This window comes from Falco rusticolus, chromosome 8 (assembly GCF_015220075.1).
Source record: "Falco rusticolus isolate bFalRus1 chromosome 8, bFalRus1.pri, whole genome shotgun sequence".
NCBI lineage: Eukaryota > Metazoa > Chordata > Aves > Falconiformes > Falconidae > Falco > Falco rusticolus.
Window position 1 is genome coordinate 21,815,027 of NC_051194.1, and position 26,764 is coordinate 21,841,790.

The window sequence follows — 26,764 nt, forward strand, 5'->3', positions numbered from 1 at the left end:
ATCTACACTGAAATGAATGAGCATGTCTGCTTCTTGCAAAGTACCTGTGGTTTTCTTCATCGGTTTGGATAATAACGGGCATTGAACTTGGTTCTGCTTCAGTGCATAGCTACCTGGTGTGTCTTTGGCAAATGTCCTGATTATAGTACAGTATTGCAATAGATGGTAGATGCCTGAAGGTGAGAAATTTAATTAAGTTCTTATTTTGATTAGTTTAAACAATAAACCACAACATTTCAAAATGTTATTCACATTTTTTCGTCTAATGTTCGTGTGGTGAAGCTTAGATTTTATGGGAGCCCCTGATTCTCCTGTGTTGGGGCACAATACCCATATTTTTATCTTTGGAATATTGGAAATCCACAGAATATTAGATTGTGCATTACTTTAGCAGAAATATATTTTGGGTCAGATTTTAAGATATCTGAACACAAAATACAGATGTTAATTACCTCTTGCTTAACCCTTAACGGTTCTGTTCTGGACAAGTTTTGTCTTGTTCTCTCTGTAAACTTGTGGAAACTTGTTGGATCCACAGTGTCCTTTGGCAGAATATTAGACAGTCTTCTCTCCATTCCTTGAAACACCATCTTCCTTCTGCTTATTGGACTTGCTACTAGCTTCATTTGATGGCCTCTGGTTTCTCTTTTGGGAAGCGTTAGGAAAATGTAATATACATCCATGGTCTCTTGTAACCCTCTTTCTCTTCGGTGTATTTGTTGTCTGTAGTAACATTGACCATAGAATATGCAAGAGCAATCTCCGTATCTCCATTGCAGTACCTAAGGTACTTCTTGAGCTATATATAGCTGCTTCTCCTCCCTTTCTTTGAATTCTGTTCCACCCCCCGCAACCCTCTGGCGCTTGTGGTTTATGGAGTAAGATTTCCTAGGTTGGAGGTTGGTGTAGATGATAAGTACAGTATTAAATCTAGCTTAATATTGCACAACAAACTGCACCTGTGATAAATGGTAAATCAGGAACTAGACAGTGAAATGAATGTGTATGCCTAAGCAGTACTCTTAAAGGTAGAAGCTGAATTAACTTCTGTTTAAGTGGTAGAGGTAACTATTTTGGATTAAAAAGTCCACAGTGATGATGCATTGTACGTATAGTGATACGGCTGTGATTCTGAACAGCTTGGTTTTAGGAACATATCTAATAACAAAGCCCTGTGGAATGTCTGCAAACTTGAGTGTGAGATGTACTCTTGGGATAGTCTTACATGGGAGTGGTTCAAAGTTCAAAAAAGGTATCTTTGCAGATATTGATAGCTTCCTTGGAATCTGAGTGTTTCATTAGCAAAATGCCATTTCTTTTGTCAAATCCTATATTAAGCATTTGTAATTATGAAGAATGAGCAGAAGAAATTAAAAGATAAATATTCAGAATAAGCAAATAAGAATGTATGTTATGATACAGCAAATTTGATTTCAGTATTTATGTACATGTAAATGTGAAAACTTTGGTAACATGTATGTGTTTTTTCTGAACAGGTATTTGATTACTGTGTTTTATATGTTACCAACTTTTATTCTTGCTTTAGTAGTCATTTTCAAAGTCTTTTACAAGCCTTTTTAAGACAAATTATGGAGTAAGTAATTTCTGAAGGGGATAGTTAGCATACACTTTTCCCGCGAATTTTTCAAAAACTTGGGAAAGTGGTAAAAGATGTTACAGTTTTGAAATACTCATGTTCCATCAAACAGGATCAGGTAGACCGTGTTCCTGTTCTGCTCAGTAGATGCAGTAAGCCACTTTTTATCAGTTACAGAAAAGCTGTTTCTCTGTGAGGTCTAACTTGGGTATTGGTATTTACAAATTACTTCAATATTTGTTTTTGAGATTCCACATAAAAACAGTAGTGATAGTGAAAAAGAAAGGGTTGAATGTATTGCTGCGTACTTTGTTTAGTTAGAGAATATAGTTAACGTAACTTTTAGGTCAGATAGATGTATTCTTAAAGTTTATAAACTTTGATTACTTCAAGTTGGTACAAAAATTAATTATCTTGCAGTGGGTGAGGGGAGAGCTAAATTGTCCTAAATAAAACTTTAAAATGAGTCTGTGTTTTTCCAACTCAGTTGAGATCTAGAACACCTCAGAAAGCACTATGTGAAAATGCACTACTGCATTTGCTTGTTATGGGTATCAAAATTTCTGTAAACACTAACAGTTGAAAACAGTGACTCATAGTTTGACACATTTTTTCATTCATGTGGAGCAGTGCATTATGTGAAAGCAGAGTAGTTATGAGTTTACATAATAAGGAAGAATCTGTTTCACCTTTTAAAAAGGGTTGAGCAATTTGATTTGGTCAGAAATACTTAAACGTAACAACACAGTAGTGATACACCTGCTAGGTAGTAACTGTGAATGTCACTGAATAGTCTTCAAAATCTTGTGTAGTAGTACTATTTGCAAAAGTTCGTAGTCATAAGCTAATACTATATAGCTTCTGTGCATCCTGAAAACATTGTACTACCCAAATAGTACATCACAGCTCTCACATATTTTATATGTGTATCTTATTTGGAAAGGAAATCTCTTGATGTTCATGTTCTCAAGTGTCTTAGCTTTATTTTTCCTTTTTTAAATCTGTGTTTATAATACCTGTCTGTGAAATGTGTCAATTAAAAGGGTGTGCAGTGGTGTCTTCTGAAGGAAGAGGAAGTCATTCCCCGTATCAGAGCTATGGAAGGGCGTAGAGGGCGACCACCGAATCCAGACAGACAGCACTCTAGAGAGGAGTCAAGAATGAGACGACGCAAAGGCCGACCTCTGAATGTTGGTAGCACTGAATTTCTAGACAACACCAACGCAAAGCTTTTAAGAAAGCTCCAGGCTCAAGGTAAGAAGTATGTTACTGTTTTCACGAACAGAGGGTATCTGTATATGGAGTTAATGTTTCTTCTAAAGAGGAGTGATGTGTTTCACTGGGTTGTTAGCATACAACATTTTGTTTTGGAGATTTGTCACAGGCTTTTATTGAAGCCTCTTTCAAGATCAGTAAATTTATATATGAATCAAAGGAAGAAGTGTCTGTGTAAATGTGTGTCTGGGAGCTTACTCTATAGTTACTTCATTTAGATGTATAAAATTTTAAAAAGCAGACACCCAATAACCTGCTTACCACTGATGTATTTTTTAAATTAGCAAAAGTCAGCAGGTTTTTGTTTCCTCCTGTATCAGCTCAAAAAACGGTAGACCTGGAAATTGAGAACCCTGGAAGTTAGCATTTCTGTGAAGCTTTTGGCTGTTCCAGGGAAAATGCTTTTCTTGTGAAATCCCTGATGGTGACAAGATTTAAATTCCTGTAAGACTGAATAGGTTCCTGTAATAAGTAGTACCAATGTGAACAAAAGAACTTTCATGATATCAGGTACTACTGTATATTAAAAGCATGAGGGCCTGGTTTTAATTAAACATCAGGTACACAACTTTTGAATTCCAGTTCTTTAGTCCATAACTGTATCATATTTTCTGATTGCATCTAATAAAATATGAAGAATTCTTACAGTCCAGGCAGGAGTCAAGATGTTTCTTTTAACTTAAGACTTAACTGTTCTTTCATGTACTGACCATGGGCATGTTTGGGTAGCTATCTTGTATTTTGCATAAAGTCCTTGCTAACAGTATGTGTGCGTTTAATATTTGCTTTGGTGTGATTCTTTGCATCTTTTTCCCTTGTTGCCTGAAAAGCGTGCTCTTCTGTACAAATGTATTTAAGGCATGCAGTGATAATTCTTTGAGCACGGGGACAGAGAGAACACAATTTGAGAAATACCTTAGGACATGGTATGTCTTACAGTGTTACACAGCTATTTTACTTGTGTAAAAAGTCGCCACCCCCTTTTGTTCAGTCTGAGAATTAGGAAACTGTTTCAACTGCTGAAGCATCATAGCATTTGTGGAGAGGCTGTGTATTTATTGTTGAGACACGGTAACTGATTCCAGAAGTCTTTTCTTGTCGGTGAGAAAAGATAAGCCCTAGTCATTAAGCCATTTTGCTGCACTTTGTATCTTTCCTTTCCCTGAATCAGTCTCTGTAAGGGGTAGGCATTAAGGGAGCACTCTCCCATGTGTATTTTCCCACCACACACTGTAGCATTTAATAGAATTAACAAACACTTATGGTCTGTATAAACAAGAAGATTCAGAATGTATAATATTTGGAGTTACATGTGTTCGTATCTACCTAAGGTACTTTTGTTGCTTTTTTCCCCCTCATGAGAACATAAGAAATGTCTCAGTGGCTCAGCCTGGGGGTTTACTGGGTGAAGAGCTCTTCCTCCAGTAGTGGCTATAGGAGATGCTGCTTGGAGAAAGCAGTTGAACCTGATGGCTTCTTGGTCCTTTTATGTCCTCATACATGCACCATGGCATCCTGAGGTGCTTTATGAGTGATGTCACAGAGCACGTTTTCTTCCTGCATTTATTTTCTGCTTATGGAACTGTTGCCCATGAATTAGCCTGTTCTTTGGTTTTTAACCTCATGACAATGTTTGCTCTGCCAGCCTTCTATGGCAACAAGCTCCAGAAGTCTGCTAACTACTGGACTATTTTAATTTTTAAAAAATGATCTTCTGTTGCTGTCAGTGGGTGTTCCCTAGTTCCATTATGATGGGCTTTGGGGAATAACAGTTCTCCAGTGTATGTTGTCCACCACCTTGATTGTCATGGTTTAAGCCCATCTGGCAACTAAGCACCATGCAGCCACTCCCTCAGTTCCCCACCCCACCCCTAGCGGGATGGCGAGGAGAACTGGGGGAAAAAAAAAGGTAAAACTTGTGGGTTGATGGAAGAACAATTTAATAATTGAAATATAATAACGATGAAATATAATAACTGTAATGAAAAAGAGAGAGAAAGAGAGAAGAATAAAACCCAAGTGATACACAGTAGAGTTCACCCCCTGCTGATGCCCAGCAAGTCCCCAAGCAATGATTGACCCCTCCTGGCCAGCTCCCCCCAGATGTCACTGAGCGACATTCTATGATGCGGAAGGCCCCTTGGGCTAGTTGGAGTCAGCTGTTCTGGCTGTGTCCCCTCCCAGCTTCCTCCTGTTCACCTACTTGCTGACAGGGCATGGGAAACTGGAGAAGTCCTTGATTTAGAGGAAGCAGAACGTAGGTACAACCAAAACATCCATGTGTTCTCACCGTTACTTTCATACTAAATCCAAAACATAGCAGTGCACCAGCTACTAAGAAGAAAATTAACCGTATTGCAGCTGAAACCAGGGTATTGATGATTTTGCAGACCTTGATCCTCTCTGTCCGTAGTCTTTTACTGTTCAAACTGCAGAGCCCAAGTATTTTCAGTCTTTTCTCAGACGGTAGTTGTTCAATCCCTTTGATTCTGTGTCATCTAATTCCAGACTTTCTTTTCTAGATGTATTACCTTATGTTTATCTGTGATGAAGCTGTTCTGCTACCTTTGCCCACTGTTTTGCCGGGCTTTTCCAGAGTTCCTTGTCAGCACAGCCTTGGAATTTCCAGAATGCTAAATAGCATGTTGACGTTTTGGGATTTAACTTTGCAGTCCCCTTTACAGGTTTCATTGATGGAAAAAAAAAAAAAATTAAATAAAGCTGGTTCTAATATTGATTTGAGAAGAAACTCTCTACTAAGTTCCTTTGTCACAAAAGGTGGCTGCTGATCTCTGCCCTTTGCTTACTATCATTTAAAGAGTTTTCAGTCTGTGAAGCTTTCCTTTAGTGACATAACAGCTTAGTTTTATTAATAATGTTTGACTTAGAACCTAGTCAGAAACTGTCTGAAACTTCCAATGTTATGCCCATTAGCTTCGCTTTATCTACTTGCTAATGGCACACTTCCCTTTCTAAAAGCCATGCTGACTGCCTGAAATGATGGTATTGTATAATGTACTCAGTATATATAAGGCATAACATGCAGTAAGACTCCGACACCTCAAAAGGAAAGAAAAATCAGACTAATTGATCTGATCTTTCCAAGGCTTCTGTTAGAGCCCCTCCTCCTTTTTTGTTGTTGATAAGTCACCAATCCTGTGATACAGTGACTGTTGTTAATAATATGGTAAACACTAAGACCAAAGACCAATGTCTCTGTGTCTTCATGTTAGTGTTCCTTCAGATTTCTCAGCTTAGTCAGCCACATCCTGGTGATCTGTTAACATCTGACTTACCTTCTTGATGTAATGCTTCTTTTATGTTTACCCAGAATTAATCTAGCTTTTCGACCTCTCTGTTGTAGAGTAGGGGAATCTACCCAACGTCATCAGCAGTAGAGACTGACACAAGGAATTCAGTAACCTTTGTCTTTTGGAGGTTCTTTTCTCTATCCTGTTTGCTGTTAGGTCCCACTGATTGCATTTCTGGCTTTCTGTTGTGATGTGTGTAGAGATCTTTTACTGTTTGCTTAGGCATCCTTTGCAAGGTGCTCTTCAAATTACTTTTTTTAGCCTGACTCACTCTTTAAGTTCGGTGTGTCATAGTCTTTCCTGTTGTTACTTGAACAAGCTTTAAATTTTTTACATGCTCACCATTTTCCTATGAAGGCCTCCTTTTCTGAAGAGGCACGTGTGGACTACCTTTTCCCTTTTTCAAATGTAGCTGAGTGTTTACCTGGACTTTATACATTCTTTTGAACTGCTTCTAAGTTGCTTGCTTGAAGACTACTTTTGTACAGCTTCAGGGGTTCCACCAAACAGACTGTATAGATAGCTCTTCATCATCATTTTTTTTAATGCTCTGTGACTTGACAATGCATTTTGCATAGAAAGCTGGTCTTTTGCCTGTACATCTCATTCTGATACTCCTGTAACATTGGTACCTGCCAACACTGTGTATTATTAATTATACTTCTAATGGCTTGAGTTGTCCATTACATCTAGGTTATAATTTGATACCAAGAATTCTAGTTTCCCTAATTTCTTCTTAGATTTGTTGGCTTGATTTAGAAGCCCTTTAGAAGCTGCATTTGCTCAATGCAGCACTTGCTAGTTGAATGGAAACTGCAGGTGGTCTGATTTGTGGTTCCTGTTTTTTGCAGTATAGGTGTTTGTTTCCTGTCTGTTTCCAACACGTGCTGAGCATTAACTACATCCTCCTCATGGATTGTGTCAACTCAGACTAAGCGGTCCTCTGCATTTGTTGGCCTTTCCATAGTTCATAGTTTTAAGTTCTCTGTAATGTAAATTCTAATTTCCAGCTACTGGTTCTGTTTCAGTTAAGGTGTGACTTCTTCAGTATGGTTTCCCCTTGGCCCTGTTTGTCATGTACCTATTTATACTGCCCTTGCTATCTACAGCGTCGTCTTATCTATACGTGGATTTTCCATGTCTGCCTGTGTCTTGGTCACTGCACAACAGCCTACAGCTGTCTTACATCAGTGTGTCCATGCACAGTTCGTCCAAATTCCATGAATATTCTCACTTAAAATAGTAGAATAATTCAGGAAGCTGCTAATTACCGGAACAGTGGCTGGCTGTAGGCAGCCACAGTAAAGTGAAGTGTGACCCAGATGGGTGTGCTCTTACTGCATTGTTAAGAAAGATTTAGATAATTACATGGTGTGACTTACAAGGAAAACAGTAGTTCCATGCTTTCTGAATAAAATGTTGATTTAGTACTGAGATACAAGTGTTTTCTGTTTTAAAAAGAAAGAAGAAATTAGTTTTTAAATGAAGCATTATTGGCCTGATGCTATCACTTAATAGATAATTTGTTCCTCCAAAAATGTAGAAAGGATCCATGTTTGTTTGTGCTGTAGATATAGTTACTGATAGATGAGGTGCCACTAAAGGTAGTTGATGGTGAAAAGCTGTCAAATGGGTGCAAAACAAATCCATTGTTTTCTCTATCTTTACATCATGCAGATGTCTGGAATATGAACCTCTGTCTTTATTGTTGGACAGCACTGGTTTTCTGAACTTAATATTTTCTTTTTTCAACAGAAATAGCTAGGCAAGCAGCACAAATAAAGCTACTGAGAAAACTCCAGAAGCAGGAACAAGCTCGAGCTGCCAAAGAAGCAAAAAAACAGCAAGGTAAGTACTACTTGTGAAAGTTTGTGCATGCTAGCAGGTTATTATGAAAATTACTTATGAAAAATTACCTGTCTCTTGTCATGTTCTGCTGGTACTAATTTTTTGTTTGCTTTTGTTTGTTAGCTATTATGGCAGCTGAGGAGAAGCGAAAGCAAAAGGAGCAGATGAAGATAATGAAGCAGCAGGTAAACTTTATATGATTGCTGGATAAGATCTTTAAATTATGTTTTGCATTACTGAATTTGTGGTATTTTAATTATTAAGTGGGCTGATTACAAAGTGGAAGTTTAAGTCTAGTTTTCAAGATCACACGGTGTATATTACTTAAAATTCTAAACTCTATAGTTGTTCATAGTGGTAGGACATCACAGTTTTGTCTGTGTTGATTTAAGCCACCCAACCTTTAGTTGCTTGCCAGTATCAGTAAGAAATTTTAGAAGTGCTACTAAAGTATGGTGATGCGGTCTTCCGTTATTTGGTTCTGTGGGGGAAAAAAAACCCCCAACCCACAGTGTTATCTCTGTTTACGCAATTACTGGAATAGTGTAATTAGCTTCTTCAGTTATTCTGGCTGGCTGACACTGGTTTTAAGCTGTGTATGAAGAGTTGTGTCTCAGTATGCCAGTGAATTAATTGGTTTTTTTAAAACATACAAGTAATGTTAAATACTGTCATAACAAATACTTAACAATAAAAGTGAGCCCATATAAACTTCACCAAATGAAGTTACTTATGGAAGCAGGCTTTTACATTGTTTTAACAACCGATTTTAGTGAGTTAGTGAAAAGTTACGTTGGGAATCTGAAAATTTTTAAAAGGGAATAAATTGCATCCAAAAATATATTTGTGTGGTTGGTGTTTATATTCATTCTGTTCAGTATGAAACTTACTGCAGAGTTCAGCAATTAAATACTTCATCTGATAGCAGTCAAAGGACATGTTTTTAGCTTTCAGTGGATAGACATCTTTTGTGTTGAGTAGCATTATTGCTTTAGGTTTTTACCCTCTTAACAGTGGCGGAGAATTAACTATATAAAGAACCTTCTAAAAGCAGGACAAGCTGACTTCAGTAGGCCAATTCAACCTGTACTACTGTTGAATTAGTATGTGTTTGCATAGTACAGATAGTACGTATGTTTTTTTAATTATTTTTTAAAGGAACGTCTAAATATTGTTTGAATTAACTGTTTTATATTATTTAATGTTCATGTTCTTATTATAGTTGTATTTATAGATGCTTAAATAAAAGGGGTATGTGAAGATGGAAAGGATGAATATTTACTATTAAAACCAATACCTTTTATTTGTGATAGAAACTTTTACTGAAATCTCCATGAAATTCTACAAGTATTTGCACTTGATGATATATGTGTTTGCTTTGTGAAGTGTATTTTTAGCTCTAAATAAAATTGTGAAGTTGGACATGGGAAGAGAGGATTCCATGTTTGGCTTGCCCTGCAGTCAGTGCATCAGATTATCAGGACATTTCATAACTTCCTGCTTTAAAATACCTCATGGCTTTCGTACAGGATAATGCTGAACTCTGTTGCAGTGGAAATGTTTCTTCGCTGTTGAAGTGTCTTCACTGTAGTCTCAAGACTGGTTTCTGTTTATATTATTTGGTTGTGTTTTTTTCTAAAGATGGCTTAGGTATTTTTTTTTTGGAGCTCTAGTTACACCTTATCAACCTGTTACGTTAGGCTCTGTTGAGTAATTTTATTTTCCAGCGAAGTTACATTTAGATCTCTCTAGAAGCTTCACACCTAGAATTCAGATTCAGAAACTGGCAAACCAAAACATGCCTTTATTTGATCCAATTTGTGTTTTTGTTAAATCTCAGAGAACAACTAATAAGGATGAAGTAATAGAATTGTAGAATTGTTTAGGTTGGAAAAGACCTTTAATACTGAGTCAAACCTCGCGCAGCCAAGCGCACCACTGAAGCATGTCTCTCAGCACTGCATCTATGTGTCTTTTAAATACCCCCAGGGACGCTGACCCCACCAGCCCCCCCGGGCAGCCTGTCCCAGTGCCTGACCACCCTTTCCATGAAGAAATGTTCCCCAGTGCCCAGTCTGACCCTGCCCCGGTGCACTTGAGGCCGTTCCCTCTGGTCCTGTCGCTTGTTACCTGGGAGCAGAGCCCGACCCCCCTGGCTGGAGCCCCCTTCCAGGGAGCTGTAGGGAGCGATCAGGGCCCCCCTGAGCCCCCTCCTCTCCAGGCTGAACCCCCCAGCTCCCCCAGCCACTCCCCATCAGGCTTGTGTCCCAGTTCCATTGCCCATCTTCATATAAAGACTGCTTCAATGTCTTTATATGATCTCATCATCCCACCACTTTGAAATAGTACTAGAGAACCAGATCTCTCATTATTTTGCGTGTAAGTGGCATCCTGAGGTATTAAAAATGCCAATGAAAATAAAGGCCTTTTCACATCTTTGAAATCCAGATATTAAAACAAGAGTACTTTTTTTTAAAAAAAATAAAATCACTTAACCAAAATTGGTGATACTGCAGGCTGTCCCAGGAATATATAATAATTCATCTTTGTTGGTAACTGTTTAGATCTATTTTCCATTAAGAAAGTGGTTAGTGTAGTAGACAGTGGGCTAGAAGTGGTCACTGCCATCTACGAGTTAAACAAGGAAAGGCAGAGAGCGCTGGGAGTGCTCAGCCTGAGGGAGGGGAGGCTCGGGGGATCTCACCCATGGGTGTAAACACCGGGAGGGAGGGTGCAAAGAGTGGAGAGGATGGAGCCAGGCTCTGCTCAGAGGTGCCCGGTGACAGGACCAGCGGCAGTGGGCACAAACCAGAACACAGGAGGTTCCCCCTAACATGGGCAACTCTGTCGCTGCCGTGAGGGTGACTGAGCAGTGACACAGGTGGCCCAGGGAGGCTGTGGAGTCTCCCACCTTAGGGGTTTTCGACAGCTGTCTGGACACGATCCTGGGCAACCGGCTGCAGATGACCCTTCTGGAGCAGAAGCCTGGGCAAGGTGACCTCCAGAGATCCCTTCCAACCTCAGCGGTTCTGAACTGTAGGTAGTGATGGCTTCAAAGTTTCCACTTCTGCAGGCAATTCATAGTTGTTAAAGAAAGGCAGATAACTGGAGTTGTATCCATTGACATCACTGTATGATTGTAAAGTGGTCCTTACGTTCTCAGGTGTGCAGGGAGCGAAAATTGCTTAATTGTTGAATGCATCAAATCCAGACCTTTTTTGTCATTGCCGTATTCCTTCTTGATACAAAACTGACAAAATTTTCATGATTCCAATGTGCAGAATACATCTTTTCTCCTTTGAGATATTTCTTTACTCTGATCTATGCTGAAAAGTTAGTTCTGTATTAAGTGTAGCCTATGTGGAATTGAGAGAGTATAGTACATACTCTCAACTTTTGTACAGTTTTATTTATGAAGTATAATAGGGGATAATACAGATGTAAGGTCCATGCTTGAAAATGAAAGGTCAACATGTATAAAGAGGGCCCCCGAATTAATTTACTGGATAAGGCAGTCCTATGCTGGATGTCTCAACAGTTTAAGGACCTGGTAGGATTTGCCTGAAGTTTGTAGGATCTCATGAGGATCTCTGCTGGAGCTCTACTCTCCAGGAAATTCAGTATGTCTTTGTCTTCTGTGATTGCTCCTTTTCTGTTAAATATTTTCGGTTTATCTTCTCTTAGGCTTGGTTTTGGTTTTAGTTACTTTTTGATGAAGTGAACACTTTGTGTTCTCTAGAAAGTAAAATTTTACAGTGATCCATGTACTAGGGTCCCGGACCGGCTCACGAGAAAACAGTGTCTTTTGTGCAGGTGGGCTTTACCCTCGCTGTTTGGAAAACCTCTGCTGTTCCAGAGGAGGCGGCTGAGCTCCATCCCAGGCTTCTGGTTGAGGCCTCCTAGCGTGCAGGGCTTTCCCATGGTCTGGTTTCTGCTGCTAAAACTGTACAGCACGTCCAGCTGAATGTGTGGCAGTTATTTCTCTTCGTAGTGGACCCTTTCTGGTCACTGGGTTGTACTGCCTATGGCTGCTGTTTCGGTTACTTTTCTTCTTATTTCTGTTGAGCATGTATAAAATTCAGTCCTCTAAACTACATATTAAGGCATCCAGACTTGTCATCGATTACTTGAATGCTTTAAAAATCTGGAGAAACTGAAGCATACTTCATTGTGAATATATTATCCAGGTTGCACATGGGTGACTGTTACAGTCCGGCAGTATGTGCATTGGGTTTCACAGAACTCAGATTCATTGTGTGGCCCATGGTACCATAATGAACTGGAAGGCTGTGAGAACCAAGGCATAGTGGTTTGACAGAACCCTGTATTTCCTGTTTGGGAAGATTACATCAAAACCTCATGTCTTTCATGTCATAGCTCCCATCTACATTCATTCCTAAATAGCTCCACCATTGCCAGCTAATTTTTAATTGTGCTAGCTTGCTTAAATTGTCATTAATCTGGTCCCCTTAAAGCTGTTAAAAAAAACCAAAAAACCTATGGCAATCTAAACATGAGCACCTATGCATAAAAAAGTGTTGGTTCCTTCAGGGATAGTACAGGCATCTTCCAATGCTAGTAAAAATTATAAACGTACATTGTTACATGGGAGCAATTGACTACAATGAGTGTTAGACTTAATAACAAGAAATACAGGTGTATAAACGTGGCCATTTTTTTGAAATGTAAAAGTAAATTTACTTTCTCATAATTATTTTTTTTTTAAATAACTTTCTTCCGCTTGTAGGAAAAAATTAAACGAATCCAGCAAATCAGAATGGAGAAAGAACTTCGAGCTCAGCAAATTTTAGAGGTAAAAATAATAGCTTTAATATAATTTTTGTGTTGCCATTTTAAATAATGTTGTATTTTAATAGCCACACATGCAGTTAGGAATGTTACTAAATGCAACACCTCTAACAGCTTGGACTTCCAAAAGCTATTTAAAAAATGTGTCTTAAAATATTTTTCTTAAAAACATTTATTTTAACTGTGACCCACATCTTGGAAACGTTCACTTAAGTTCCCAGCTTCCTACACAAATAGTCTTGTATTTGCTGAAGTTAACAGCATAGCTTTCCTTTGTTAGAAAGCAAGTTTGCCATAATAGGATATTAAAGCAGTATCATGCTCTGGTCTGTGTGAAGTACAGTGGATTTAACATACTAAATTTAGATGTATGTTAGAATATACTGGTATACTATACTAGTTTGCTGGTATAGAAAGTTTGCTAGTTTTCAAGTCTCTGTGCATGGAAAAATTAATGGTAATCTCTTCGCTATTTCCATTTTATTGTTTATGTGTATACTTACTTTCTTAGTTGTAATAACCAGGGGAAGCAGTTTTGAGTGGGACTTGAAATTCTGGCTTAATTTTTAAAAAGTGAATGAATTTTGAATTGATTGATTATGCAAGCTGGGGAAGAAATCTGTTGGGGTGTACATGATATGTGATGATGTTTTGAATTTCTGAAGGCACGTAACTTTATTCCTAGTCAGATAATTTTCAGGTTGTGATGGCGCTGTTGTGTGACCTGTTTTGCATGCACAGGCAAAAAAGAAAAAGAAGGAAGAAGCAGCAAATGCCAAATTATTGGAGGCCGAAAAACGAATAAAGGTTAGTTTAGAGGAGCTCCAAAACCAAGAGCTGTGTTATTGCGCATAATATATGTTGATATATAAAACTAGTAAATTTGGGAGATTATTCATTGGTAATGAACTGTAAATAGAGATGGCATATGATTAACATGCGTACGTATGTTTATATAAATACATGAAGCATACACAGAGCGAAGTTTGTGTGGCATACACAAACACACACATGTACGTTTATATGTACACACATGACTATATAGGGAGACAGTAATTTTTTGTATGCCATTACCTTGAGGTTTTTTTATATGACACTTAGACTTAAAATGCTTGTGGCAGTAACAACATTATTCACAATATTCTTTTAAGCACACTGTATCCAAACACTTTGTTGTTTCTCAACAAGCGTAGTCTTTTCTAGGCTGTGTGTAATACAAGACTGCAGAACTCTTACAAATATTGGAAAACCCAGTTTATATATGTACTTCTGTTACTGCTCTGGTGGTCTTGGTGTGTTGTAACATGGAACTCCCAAAGCATACATTTGCTGTTACGTACACTGTGTGTACTTCTCTGTGGTCAGTTTGTGGGGGGTGGGGAAGTAAGAACTGAATTTGATGTGCTGTTTTAGTGTGGCAAAAATGTGTAGCTTGGTAAGTAATTTTTGATAAATACTTTAAATACATCTTTGGCTTTTTGTTTAAGGAGAAAGAGATGCGAAGGCAGCAAGCTGTTCTTCTGAAACACCAGGTTGGTATACATTCAGTTGACCAAATAGCCAGAATGCGTATTACTTAAGCTATATGGTGGGGGTGGGGGTGGGGGAAATCTTCAAAATACGCCCTTTTTAAATTTCTGAGTTTGATTCCTGCACAGATTTTCTTTCACGTTATGATTTGTTGCTTTGCTTTGGTATTGGGGTCTTTTGGGGGATAATAAAGTGGTTTTATGACTTTGTGATTTCTGTTTCATAATGTTGTGCCAACTCTTTCTACCAGGAGTTGGAGAGGCATAGACTAGATATGGTATGGGTATGTTTATTTTTGTACATCTAACACCGCATTGTGATTTGGTTGTGATATGGTTGTCATAGCAATGCATAAAATGTAGCACTGGCTGCTGTCATATTACATACTGCTGCATGGCTTTACAGCACAGTGCATTGCATACATCTGCTTGTCTTGTCTGTTCAGGAAAAAAAAAAAGACATCTTGAACATGTGTATAAATTGAACATGGCAATAAATAAGTGAGTTTTTTAACCAGAAATCTGTTACTGATGTCCTAATAGAAATTGGACTAGAGATTAATTGATACAAAATTCATAGGTAGTCACTTGGATAATTTTTGCAAGTCTTGTCCCATTCACTGGGAGTGAATCCAGACAGTTTAAATACAATTTGAATTAACCTGTTTTAGAAGTCAGGATGATGTCTTCCTAAGTTTGTAAGGTACTGAGGAAATTAGCTTTCAGTCAGTGGTAAATACATAATTTTACAAGTACACAGTGAAACATTAGAATGTAATCCTAGCCTCACTGAATTAGGTGGTAAAGTTCCCATAGCCTTTATTGGGGCCAGTATTTACTTTGCATTTTTTAAGGCAAAGCTCCCATACTTAATGCTCTAGAATACAGCTCCTTAATGTATTTGAAGTTACCAGCATAATTTATTGAGGGACAGGCATCAGTAAATGCAAGTGTCATTGCATATGTATATGCGCCACCAGTAGCTTGATTAAAACAGATCTACTGCTGAGAAAATTAATCATATTAATTTGTTGCTTGGTTATAAAAATACTAGTATTTGCAGTTTTTGAAAATGACCACTTTAAAATTTCTGGTGAATTGGCTACTGAAGAAGTAAATTGCAAGTTCCATAATAGCAGATGTAAGGTAACTGACCTGTTCCAGCCAACCATTATGCTTTTTGTTCTGCCAGCTTATGAAGGAGCATCACAACTGACCATAAGTAAAATCTGTATGCTTCTTTTTTACACTGTCTCCATGTTCATTGCTTTACCTTTTTGCTTTTGATTGTTCTTGTATTTGCTTTCTAAACCTGAACTAAACATGCACAGACTTGGCCATTCTTGTCCTATATTTAGTATTTACTGTGACTTGTCTATTAATGCTAAATTCGTTACTCAGCTTTTTTACTCATTTGAAAACATGGATTAGTGTTGCTCTAATCTCACCTGCTTCAACAGGAACGAGAAAGGAGAAGACAACACATGATGCTTATGAAAGCCATGGAAGCACGTAAGAAAGCAGAAGTGAGTATTAACCTTAAAGTTTGACATTTGCATGCTTTCGTTCTGTAGATATATAGAAAAGCAGTGTCTTTGATGTACCTGTATGTATAATTTAATTTGGGTACATGGCAGTGGCAGGACAAGAAGCAACAGGCACAAATTGAAATACAGGAAATTCTGTTTAAACTTGAGAAAAACTTGATTACTTGGAGGGTGATGATTGAACACTGGCACAGGTTGGCCTGTTAGGTTGTGGATATCAGTCTGCTGTAGCTGATACTGTCTGGGGGGGAGATGATGGCAGGGACAGGTCACACATGGGGTTGGGGACTGGATGATCTCAAAGAGGGTCCCTTACATCCTCAGTGATTCTGAGCAAGAAGCCAATAAATTACATACCCTCTTCAGAGTCCTTGGGATTTTCTGGAAAGGAAATTTTGTTTACTTTTCTTCACATTGTTCATGTGTGTAAGGACTTCATCATACTGACTCATCAGACTTGCTGAATAGGTTTTCCTCAGTAGTTATCCAGGGGTAAAAATACACATCTTATTCCAGTCCAGGCTTCCTAGAACTTGGGGGTTTTGTAGATGATTCTAGATTTGGACCCCAATGAAACCAAGCAAATAGAATTATTATGCCTTAATAATTTTGTTTTTTCTCCTTCAGTAGAAGGTACTGCTGCACTACAGAAAGTAGATGCTTGATTTCTTGTTTTGATTTACTAAATATATATGTTACAAATTCTGAACCAAGAGATAGAGAAGTATAAAGTCCTAAATGCGTGTATTTCTTTTTGTGTACAATCATTTTACTTTGTCCATCTCTGAATCTAGTTATTCAGTTTGTTTTCTTTTTTGAACACATTGATCTGATGTGACATTGACCTGGTGACAAAAACCTGCTTGGTGTCACTTCCCAAATTTTCAGGCTTCTTTTGGTGCTGATCATCTAAATACCTAGATTTTTTTAAAATCTGTTTTGTTTCTGAAAAGACGACTGTTTTCAAAATAGCTGCCTTTTTCCTTACAGTGTGTGCTGAGTGCTTCTTACTCTGGTGACTGCTTTCATTATCGCAAGAGGACCTAATAACATTTGCTTATTATGAGTTAAAGATCAAATACACATTCTGTGCTATTAAATTGGGTGTTTGTTGGGCAACTGAATTAAACTGTTTCTTATAAAGTACTGCAGAATGGAAATGTTCTTCACAATCCAAATGATTACTTTGCTTAAAAGTTAAGGAACTCTAGACACTTTATTTAAAGGGAGGAAAAATATTCAAGAAACACTTGCAGTCTGTATTGGCACAGCCTAACCCCAAATCCATCAAAATATTTTCATTGAGTTGATTAATCAGGCCTTTAACTAGTTAAATTTTACTCCTAGCCATACTATCATATGACAGATGCTGAAGGTTCCCTGCCCTTAAGCTAATGCAATAGTGGTTTTGTAATAGAACTTGTTCTTATAATCAGTTGAGAGGTCTCAAGTTCATTACAATATTGCAGAAGGAAATGAGGGAAAAGTCTTTGCCTTGAAAAGCATTTGTGACCACATTGCTTATGTTCATAACTGAGGTGGCTTGAGGAAGAAGCCTATCTTACTGGTGTACCATATCCTGCTTATTCAGGGTACACTGCACTAAATGCATTGTTACTAGCTAAAACAACTCCAGCATTTTCAGCTTCATTGGTTTGAAATAATACAGTAGTTTATGTTGCATTATAGATGGTTACAAAAAGATTATCTGAAAAAAAAGTACATGATGGAATAGCATTGATGATGATAAAACCAGACGTGTACAGTGTGATGGATGAAAATTTTATTAGACCATGATAAGCTAATTTACATGTTAATTCTGAGGCTGGCTTCATTTTTAACCCTCATATTATCTTAAGAGGGACTATCAGTGTATTTATGTAATTGCTAACTTTTTAATTTTACTTTTTATATATTTCTCTGTATCTTGAGACTTTTATCTCTGTATTTTGGGACTTTTATAGATAAAACGCAGATAGCTGAGAGATTGAAGTAAAATAACCATCATTATAGCATCTAGTTGTCAAATACATTGTTAAAACCTTTCTCTTAGACAGTGTTCATAAATTTAAATGAAAGCGACAGAGCAAAACAAATTAAAATTGAATAATACTTTAGTGCAAGGAAGAATTTCAGGTTAACTCTTAAGCCGGCTAGGAAAGGTGGCCTCCTAGAATTCTTGTTTGTGAATAGAGAGAGCAAAGTGGTAATCAGTGGCTGTCTTGGTCACTGTGACCACGTCACCGATGATGGCAAGTTGAATATGAGTCAACAGTGTGCCCTGGCAGCCAGAAGAGCCAACTGTGTCCTGGAGTGCCCCAAGCACACATAGCTAGCTGGTCAAGAGAGGTGACTGTCCCACTCCACACTAGTATGGCCCCACCTCAAGTACTGTGTGAAGTTTTGGGCTCCTCAGTGTAAGAAGGACATCAAACTAATTATTAGTGTGTCCAGAGGAGGATGACTAAGATGGTGAAGGGTCTTGAGGGCAAGACTTAGGAGGCATGGCTGAGGTCACTTGGTTTGTTCACCTTGGAGTGAAGAAGGAGAAGGCTGAGGGGTGCCCTCATTGCAGTCTACAGCCTCCTCAAGGGGGGCAGTGGAGGGGAGGTGCTGGTCATCTCTCTGGTGACCGGCAACAAGACATGAAGGAATGAAATGAAGCTGCATCAGGAGAAGTTCAGATTGGACATGAGGAAAAGGTTCTTCACTGAGAGGGTGGTTGATCACCAGAACAGGCTTCTCAGGGAAGTGAGCATGGCACCACGCCTGTCAGAGTTCAAGGGATGTCTGGATGATGCTTTTAGTCATATGGTTTGATTTTAGGTAGTCCTGCAAGGAGCAGGGAGTTGGAATTGATCATCATTATGGGTCCCTTCCAACTTGAGATACTGTATGGTTCTGTGATTAATGTTTGTTAAAAGATTAGATTGAGTTGTTTCTGATCTTCCTAGTGGTATCCCGTAATACAAACTGGAAAGGAAAATAATGGCAGTTTTGTTGATAATATTTTGATAAACTAAAATCAGGACTCTGTTTCGGAGCTATATCATTCTGATAAGTAGTGACAGTTACACTTGTGCAAATAAAGCTACTAAGAGCTGAATATTCTGAAGATGTTTTTTCCACAACAGCCATAAATGAGGATTAGATCTGATTTAAAAAAAGAAAAAGAAGTATGTTTGTCACATGAAAAGGTGGTAGTGGTGGGGGAAATCCTCTCAACCCCAGGTGCTTGATCTGTCTATTTTAGCACCCTGGGAAAACCCAGACCCTTGTACCCGACCAGTCTGTCAGCATCCCGTTACAGGGACCCTTCACTGAACAGTTCCACTGCACTGGAGGGCAATTCAACCAACTCGTTCAGGGCAACACACCAACAGCATTAGGGGGACCCCTCAACAGGTCTGTCCACTTTGTTTAAATGTGTTACCTGCTGCTGGCAACTGCTAGCGCCCACAATGGACTCACATTAACAGTTTACAGAATAACACTCTTTATTAATAATTACAAATTAAGGTTTGTGCTCACTGGTGATAGGGACTGTCTGCAAAAGCAAACTTGAAATGATATACAACCAAATCACATACAACTAAAATAACAGCTAGCGTGGGTTAGTTATTTAGCATGCATAAGTCAAAGTTCTTACCCAACAGGCGTCCCTGTGAGGGAGAAGACAGGTTCAGCCCGTTGACTGATCCCAGAAGTTACAATGGAGTCTTCCCTAACTTCTCCCTCCTTTGCTTGCCTTTTATGCTTCACAGGGCATTGCATAGTCATCACCATACACAGGATTGGCTGCAAGTTTCTTGCTTCTATTGCAAATTAGCACACATCCTCAGAGAGCAATGCTGAAGTCCTCTACTAACTACACATGCTCCTCAAGTGGGGTTTGGCCCTCTTTTTTTTTTTTTTTTCTTTTTTTTGGGGGGGGGGGGGGGGGAGGGAGGGAGCTATTTGAGTTGGAGGTCGCAGTCACCGCAGTTATCTTTGTCTTATTTTCAGCTAATTTTCTGTTGATGTCAGTGGACTGCAACACCTTATCATCCTGTTTCCTCTCATAGCCAGAACTTTCCTCACTTGAAGGCTTCTTTCTGGGTAACTTAGATAACGGTGGTGTTTTCACTACCTGTTCTTTGTTTCTTGTCCTCCCCAAGGCTGACTACCTTGATTAGAAGTCCATTCATAACAACTTTAGAGAGTGAGTCAGCTTGACCTAACTTTGTGAACACTGAATCAAAGTTAGGTAATCTGGGAGTTTAGACAACAATTCCCTCCCTTCGGATTTATTTCAGTCCAGGACCAGTCCATTTCCATCACATTTAAGCGGAGCTTGAGTGACTCTAGTCATACCTGTTGTTGTTACTAACTGGTACTGTGTGCCCAGTGAGGTCTGGTAGTACCTTGGAAGCAGGCAACTTTGAGATGGAGGTGTGCGTTAGTGTTACGATGAGATTATTTCATCTGAGGAAAGTAATTTTGCCGCAATGGTTTTGCTCAGGCACAGACATCTCATGGGTTCTTCATGCGACAACTGCTATGCAACTTATCTGCTGTGTGGTGCCATCGAGTTCCCGTTCCTGCAGGGAGCATGACAGAGCATGGCCGTGGTGTCTCTACTCCATCCTCTGTCACTCCTATCAGCATATGCTGAGCTGGCAGGAGGTGTTGCTTAGGGAACTGTGGTGATGTAGATTCTGTGCACGCCAACTGTCCTGAAGGTGATAGCTGTATTTTACCCTAAAAAAGCTTTCTGTGATACTATGCTTCTGTTAGGACCCAATTTTCTCTTAATTCCTCGCCTCAAGGTGATTTTCCCACAATGTTCCATTTTAAAGACAGTGTTACCCTCTCCATGTTTTCCACATCCTTTTTGAGGTAGAGGGCTCAAAACTGGACACTTTTCCAGGTATAGTCTCTTCAGCTCTGTGCAGAGGAAGATGGTACCCTCAGCACCTGATCCACTCTTGGAAATCAGGATGTCAGGCTAAATGGTAGTTTAGTCTTGCCCAGTGCTGTAATTATTCTTACTCTTAATAGAAATAGAAAAGTAAATGTTTCTTGCAGCCAGTAAAAGTAATCTCTAAATACATTCATGCAATTTAACATGGTTAAGGTTTGCATTTTTAATTATAACTGCAAAATAGTTTGCTGCCACTTAAATATCCATATGTACTTCTCTTGTTTTCTTCTGACATAGAGTGTTTCTAGTTGTCAAAAACAAGTTGTGGGGAATGCCAGTTGGCTTTGAAACCTTGACATAGGTTAAGATGAAAGGGAATGAACCAAGTTAGGGAGTATTTTCCATATTAAAATGAAGTAAAGGATTTTGTGTGCTGCTTTAGTGTGTTGTGATTTTTCCATACAAGCTGTGTGCTGTTAAAGGGAGAAAAACACGCATAAACAGTGTGACCCTTGTGAAATCACCGCAGATATGAGGGCCAGCATTGTCAATACAGAGGATGCTTACACAGCCACATATCAGCAGTTGGACAGATGGGTAGTTCTGTACGTGACTGCTTTTTTTCCCACCAGTGTAAGATTGCTGGACCGAACATGTTCTTTGTGCCCAGCTCCAAGCTTCATCTTGCCTAAATTCCACTGAAGACTGTAGCAGTAGAGGCCATTATCAACTGCTCTGTGCTGTTATCACCAGAGGTGTAGTAACATTCAGTATAGAATCAAATGAAAGGATAAAATGTTATGGAGCCTCACAGAACTATACAGCGAAGTCAGCAGTTAATGCCATTCTACAAACACGGGCAAGTCCTGACTTACAGTTACAGCCCATGCTGTAATCCGTGCTCTCTGATTTAGGCAGAATTTGGTAGTGGTAGAATGGAGAGACTAGAGTGACCTCTTACACTGACAAAATAAGGGGGAATGATTCCGAATAATGCACAACTTGGCTTGGTTCTGCAGCCCTCTGTGTCCACAAGTGAAAAGCATGTGTAGGGTCTTCACCTTTACATTGTGTCAGGTTCTTAGGTTGTGACAAACACACGCACACATGTTTGTGTATATGCATGCATTTCTGTGATCTAAAGAGGTAGCACTGACACGTGGCAGATTCCATACCTGGTTTCTTATTCGCTACTTTGCATTTGATACTGGTTACACAGAGGTATGTAATGAGTTGTGTAGGCAGACCAGCATATCCACGCAGGGTGTGTGCAGCAGAACCGCTGGAGTCAGGGATGGGAAAGGCAAGTGGAGCTCCAAATTCAGTCTTAGCAGGTTAGAGATAACTAGCATAGTATTCTGTGTGATGTCAGTGTAGAGGGTGTTGGAAGAGAAAAATAGCAGATGCTTGGCTTCTCACTTGGTTGGCCCTGTGTTCTTGTTGTACAGAATAAGATATTAATGACTGTTGGGTTCTCAGATTGCATGCTAAGTGCATGGTAGTTCAAGACCAGAGGCTATGTGCGTTCACAAGATCGATCGTGTTTTATAAGCTACTCGTATCCAGCTTATGTATTACAAGAATTTTTAAACCATGTGCTGTCCAGAGAGGTCCTCCCAACCACTGCTTTCTTGAGTAATCTCTGCTTTAGTGGATGCGTACTGATGATACTAGTTTGTAAGTGGGGACTTTAAAATCAGGTGCCTTGCATGTATGACAGTTCGTTGCTACATTTTTCACTCAGTCAGTCATCTTTCTGAAAGTTACTCCAAAGAATCTTTGAATCTTTCAATGTAAACATACTCAATACCCATTTGCATGTGGGCAGGAGAGGGGGGGGGGGGGGGGAAGTGAATCTCAGATTTGATCACAAATTTGATTGTTTTGTTCTATTTCTGTAGTTCCCCCCTGCCCTTTAGTTCAATGCAGGTTCCTTAATTGCTGTGGTAATTACTAAGATTATGTAAGTAGCGCTTTTCAAATTTGTAGATTGTTCTGTTTTAAGAATAATAAGTGGGGTTTGTTTTATGCCTTTTAAATTCTATTTAAGGAAAAAGAGCGGTTAAAGCAAGAGAAACGTGATGAAAAAAGACTAAATAAAGAACGTAAACTGGAACAGCGAAGACTGGAGTTAGAAATGGCAAAGGAGCTAAAGAAGCCTAATGAAGATATGTGCTTAGCAGACCAGAAGGTAATCATAATAATGTAAACTTAGGTTTTGCCTCTTGTTTCTGTATTTTGCCACTTTGACAATTTTTGTTCTTGCAGCCACTCCCAAAGCATTCAAGTTTTGGTCTAGATTGGTCAAATACTTTAGGTACATACAAATACAAGATACTACAAACACTAAAGTAGCATATATTTAGTTAATTAAACACATTTTGTTTAAAAGTGGCCTGCTTCCCAAAAAGCAGTTGCATGATTGCTTCCAAAAAAATTGATCACTCTTGAGTTATTTTTACAGCAGGAATGCGCATCATGTCTCAGTACACAGTCACTAGGTAAAGCTTTTCTCATATGATTTTTTTCGGCAATTATTCTAAGCTGTTCTTCAAAAAACATTACTCTCCTAGTCCTCTGTGTTCTTAGTTCTTGTCCTTCAGGACTTGACCTACCTCAGGTTCAAGACCTTTCTTTTCCACAGAATTCCCCTCCCTATGTCCCCCAAATATTTTTGTACCACCTTTAATAGTATTTTGGCTCAGAATAGAGCTTGAGAGCATCTCCTGGCCAAAAAGTAAGTATTTGTTCATCTCTTGCCTCCTACCATATGGAATTACCAGCCAAATTCCCTAGCTAGTATCGAAAAAGTTTTCTTTTGAAATATACTGCTGAATCTTTCATTGGTTTTCTTTACTTTTCAGCCTTTACCAGACTTGCCTCGCATCCCAGGCCTTGTTCTTGATGGAAGCACATTTTCAGATTGTCTCATGGTAGTGCAGTTCCTGCGTAACTTTGGTAAAGTTCTTGGCTTTGAAGTGAATGTGGATGTCCCTTCCCTGAGCGTTCTACAAGAAGGTTTGCTGAACATAGGGGACAGCATGGGAGAAGTACAAGACTTGCTTGTAAAGCTTGTCTCTGCAGCAGTTTGTGATCCAGGACTTGTTACAGGATACAAGGTAAAAAAAATAAGAAAGAAAAAGCAATCTATAGTAAACACCCTATATTTATGAATGCATTCTTCATAACATGTTTTTACATCAAATCTCTGTTTTGAAAACAAAACTCTCATTTGGATTTCCATTCTTTTTCCTAATTCTTCTCTGTGGTGTCACTGTTCTAATGTTATTCCAAGACTTTGTGCCCTGCCAGCCTTCCCATTTTCCAGAAGTGATGTATTTCTGGGCATTTTCTCTACCCTCCCCTATTTTTATTTGGACCTCTTGCAGGGCTCTATTGCATCTGTGGCCATGTCTTTTATCTCCTTTCTCCTCCCTGCCCCCCTATTCTTACCCTCATGTTATACTCTCAGTAAATCTTGCCATTTCTTTCTTCAGTCTGCTGTCTATGTCGCTTCATCAAAAATCTGATTCATACATGATTCTTTTTCTTACTGTCCTTTTTCAAGCCAACATTGCTCTTTTCTACTCTATATAACATGATTGTACAAAACAGTACTCATCAAGTTTCAGTTGGACCATGTCTTTTTTCATTTAACCTATTTTGTTAATTATCTCTGCTCTTAAAAAAACTTAAGAGTTGAAGACGTTCTACTTTGTTACTCTATTCAAGACTTATATCTGAATAGTTTTAAAGAAAAATCCTGATTAAAGTCCTTAAGTAAATGCAAACAGAACCACCCCACTGTTTTATACACAATAATACAGCCTGCAGAGGAAACCAGTATTTTAAATGTGACTATTCGAAGTATCTTTATTCTTTTTAGGCTAAAACTATTCTTGGGGAACACTTACTGAATGTTGGTATCAATCGGGATAATGTGTCTGAGATCCTGCAGATATTCATGGAGGCACACTGTGGGCAAACTGAGCTGACAGAGAGCTTGAAGACAAAAGCTTTTCAGGCACATACTCCAGCTCAGAAAGCATCAGTACTTGCTTTTCTTGTCAATGAGTTAGCGTGCAGCAAAAGTGTAGTAAGGTAAGATCTTTCCCAAACAGGTCTGTAAAAATCAAATTATAAAAATAGTTCGGAATTACTGTATACACTGTGTTCTGTTGCAGGAGTGTTCTTGATGTTCTTATAATGAAAGCTGGAATTTGCTATGTTACTGCTTCTTGCTTTTATCTACTTCTGATACGATGGAAGAGTAAAACTTTTCCATGTTTGGTCTGTAAGTTTGTTTTCAAAGCTTGCACCAAAATGTCTCCAGCTGCTTTTGGAGTAAAAGATGAAGTTGATTACAAAGAAGTTTACCAGTTCTTCTAGGGAATAATGTAGAAGAGTTGTATAAGGCTTCTGCAGTACTCTATATTCCCTTTTTTCCTTTTGTTCTTCAAGACCTCTTTTGTCCAGGTACTTAAACTAGGGTCATAAGCTAAGGTGGCAAGCCTGATTTATCGTGGTAGTAATTCAAGAAAGTATACTTCATTTGTGGTCAGTAATGTATAGCATTTCAGAATTTAACCCCCCCCAATCCCTATGTTAAACAACATTCTAAAGCCCAACAACGTGCAGTACAAACTTCAGAAAAGCCAGCCTTTTGAGTACCTCCACTTACTTATCATGGCAAAGTCTTTCATTGCCTAATTGAATGCTCTTTTGTGAGTTCTGCTGCTTTTGGTGTACTGTGGTGCAAAAGTGAATCACAGTTGCGTAAGGCAAGACTGAAAGAGATGCTTTGTGTTTTCCAAAGCTGAAAACTAGCAGAAGTGGGCAGTGCAAGTGCTGTGCATGTACTGTGCAAGAGTTCAATTGTATTTATCAAACTCATCTTAGTAAGAAACTTCATCTTACTGCACATGACCATCTATTAAGTCATATTTGTAGAAATTATTATTCAGAGCTTGAGTGTCTGTATTTTCATCATAGAAACAACTATAACCTGCTGAATTACTGAGTTTGGGACATCTCATCAGTGGGCTTGCAGACAGTTGTACTGAAGCACTTGTTTTGGTTCTTCAATTTCTGCAGTGAAAAGTGTATGTTAATTTGTAGATCACATGGATCCTAGTGAGAATACCATAGACATACCAGTGATAACTGTTTTCAGTGCAGGGCTAGATGCCTTGTGGCAAATACACCTGGAGGCTTGAAATTGAATTACAGCTATGGAGAGAAATGTCAAATTGTTTGAATGACCTGCTTGTTACATGGAAAGAAAACTTAGATGATACTGTAAATAAGACTGCCTGACATAGGTACAGCAGTGCGCTACGTCAGCATTCCTAGTATTGAAATTTCCTAGCTTTAAGAGTATTTATTTTTAATTTTAAACATTTCTCCAACATGTTTCTTTGAGATGTAGTATCTGTACATAAATGTATGACAGAAAAAGATAATGGAAGCTCAGAGTTAATGGATTGTTTTGTCTTTGACAGTGAAATTGATAAAAACATTGATTATATGTCAAACTTAAGGAGAGATAAATGGATGGTTGAAGGCAAACTTCGGAAGTAAGTTTTCGTTTCCTTCAATGTTACGATATGTTGCTCTTTTTTATTTGCTCAGATATGCTGCTATATAGGCAACTGGTTCTAAGAGCAAAATTAGCTGAGGTAGTTATGGGTTTACCAAGAAGATCGTAACTGAGCTGCTCAATTAAGGTAGAAGTGGATTTAGATTGGTGCAGCACCGGTCTTTTACAATCTGGTAAAGATGCATGAGATTCAGAGGGTTAGGTGTCCCTCAGAATTGGAGCAAAATCAAGTCCATTTTGTCTTCTTTGGAAGAAAGTACAGACATTTTTTATTGGAATATTACAGGAGCTGTCAAATCGCTGTTGGCATTATCAAGGTTTATTTGGACCTACCTTAATTACCAAT

General features: G+C 38.7%; 1 protein-coding gene across 19 annotated transcripts in view; it reads left to right on the forward strand.

Annotated features, from left to right (window-relative positions):
- BAZ2B (bromodomain adjacent to zinc finger domain 2B) overlaps positions 1 to 26,764 on the forward strand; it is a 156,313-nt gene that overhangs the window by 105,249 nt on the left and 24,300 nt on the right. For 11 of the 19 annotated variants that reach the window (XM_037396322.1, XM_037396304.1, XM_037396303.1 and 8 more), the window contains 12 exons: positions 2,641 to 2,851; positions 7,939 to 8,031; positions 8,155 to 8,216; positions 12,779 to 12,844; positions 13,582 to 13,647; positions 14,328 to 14,372; positions 14,621 to 14,653; positions 15,830 to 15,895; positions 22,870 to 23,010; positions 23,684 to 23,938; positions 24,706 to 24,920; positions 26,321 to 26,395. In XM_037396322.1, the coding sequence (XP_037252219.1) occupies positions 2,641 to 2,851; positions 7,939 to 8,031; positions 8,155 to 8,216; positions 12,779 to 12,844; positions 13,582 to 13,647; positions 14,328 to 14,372; positions 14,621 to 14,653; positions 15,830 to 15,895; positions 22,870 to 23,010; positions 23,684 to 23,938; positions 24,706 to 24,920; positions 26,321 to 26,395 (1,328 nt within the window). The remainder of the gene's footprint in view (positions 1 to 2,640; positions 2,852 to 7,938; positions 8,032 to 8,154; positions 8,217 to 12,778; positions 12,845 to 13,581; positions 13,648 to 14,327; positions 14,373 to 14,620; positions 14,654 to 15,829; positions 15,896 to 22,869; positions 23,011 to 23,683; positions 23,939 to 24,705; positions 24,921 to 26,320; positions 26,396 to 26,764) is intronic. The other 8 variants (XM_037396306.1, XM_037396314.1, XM_037396312.1 and 5 more) reach the window with 2 other exon arrangements.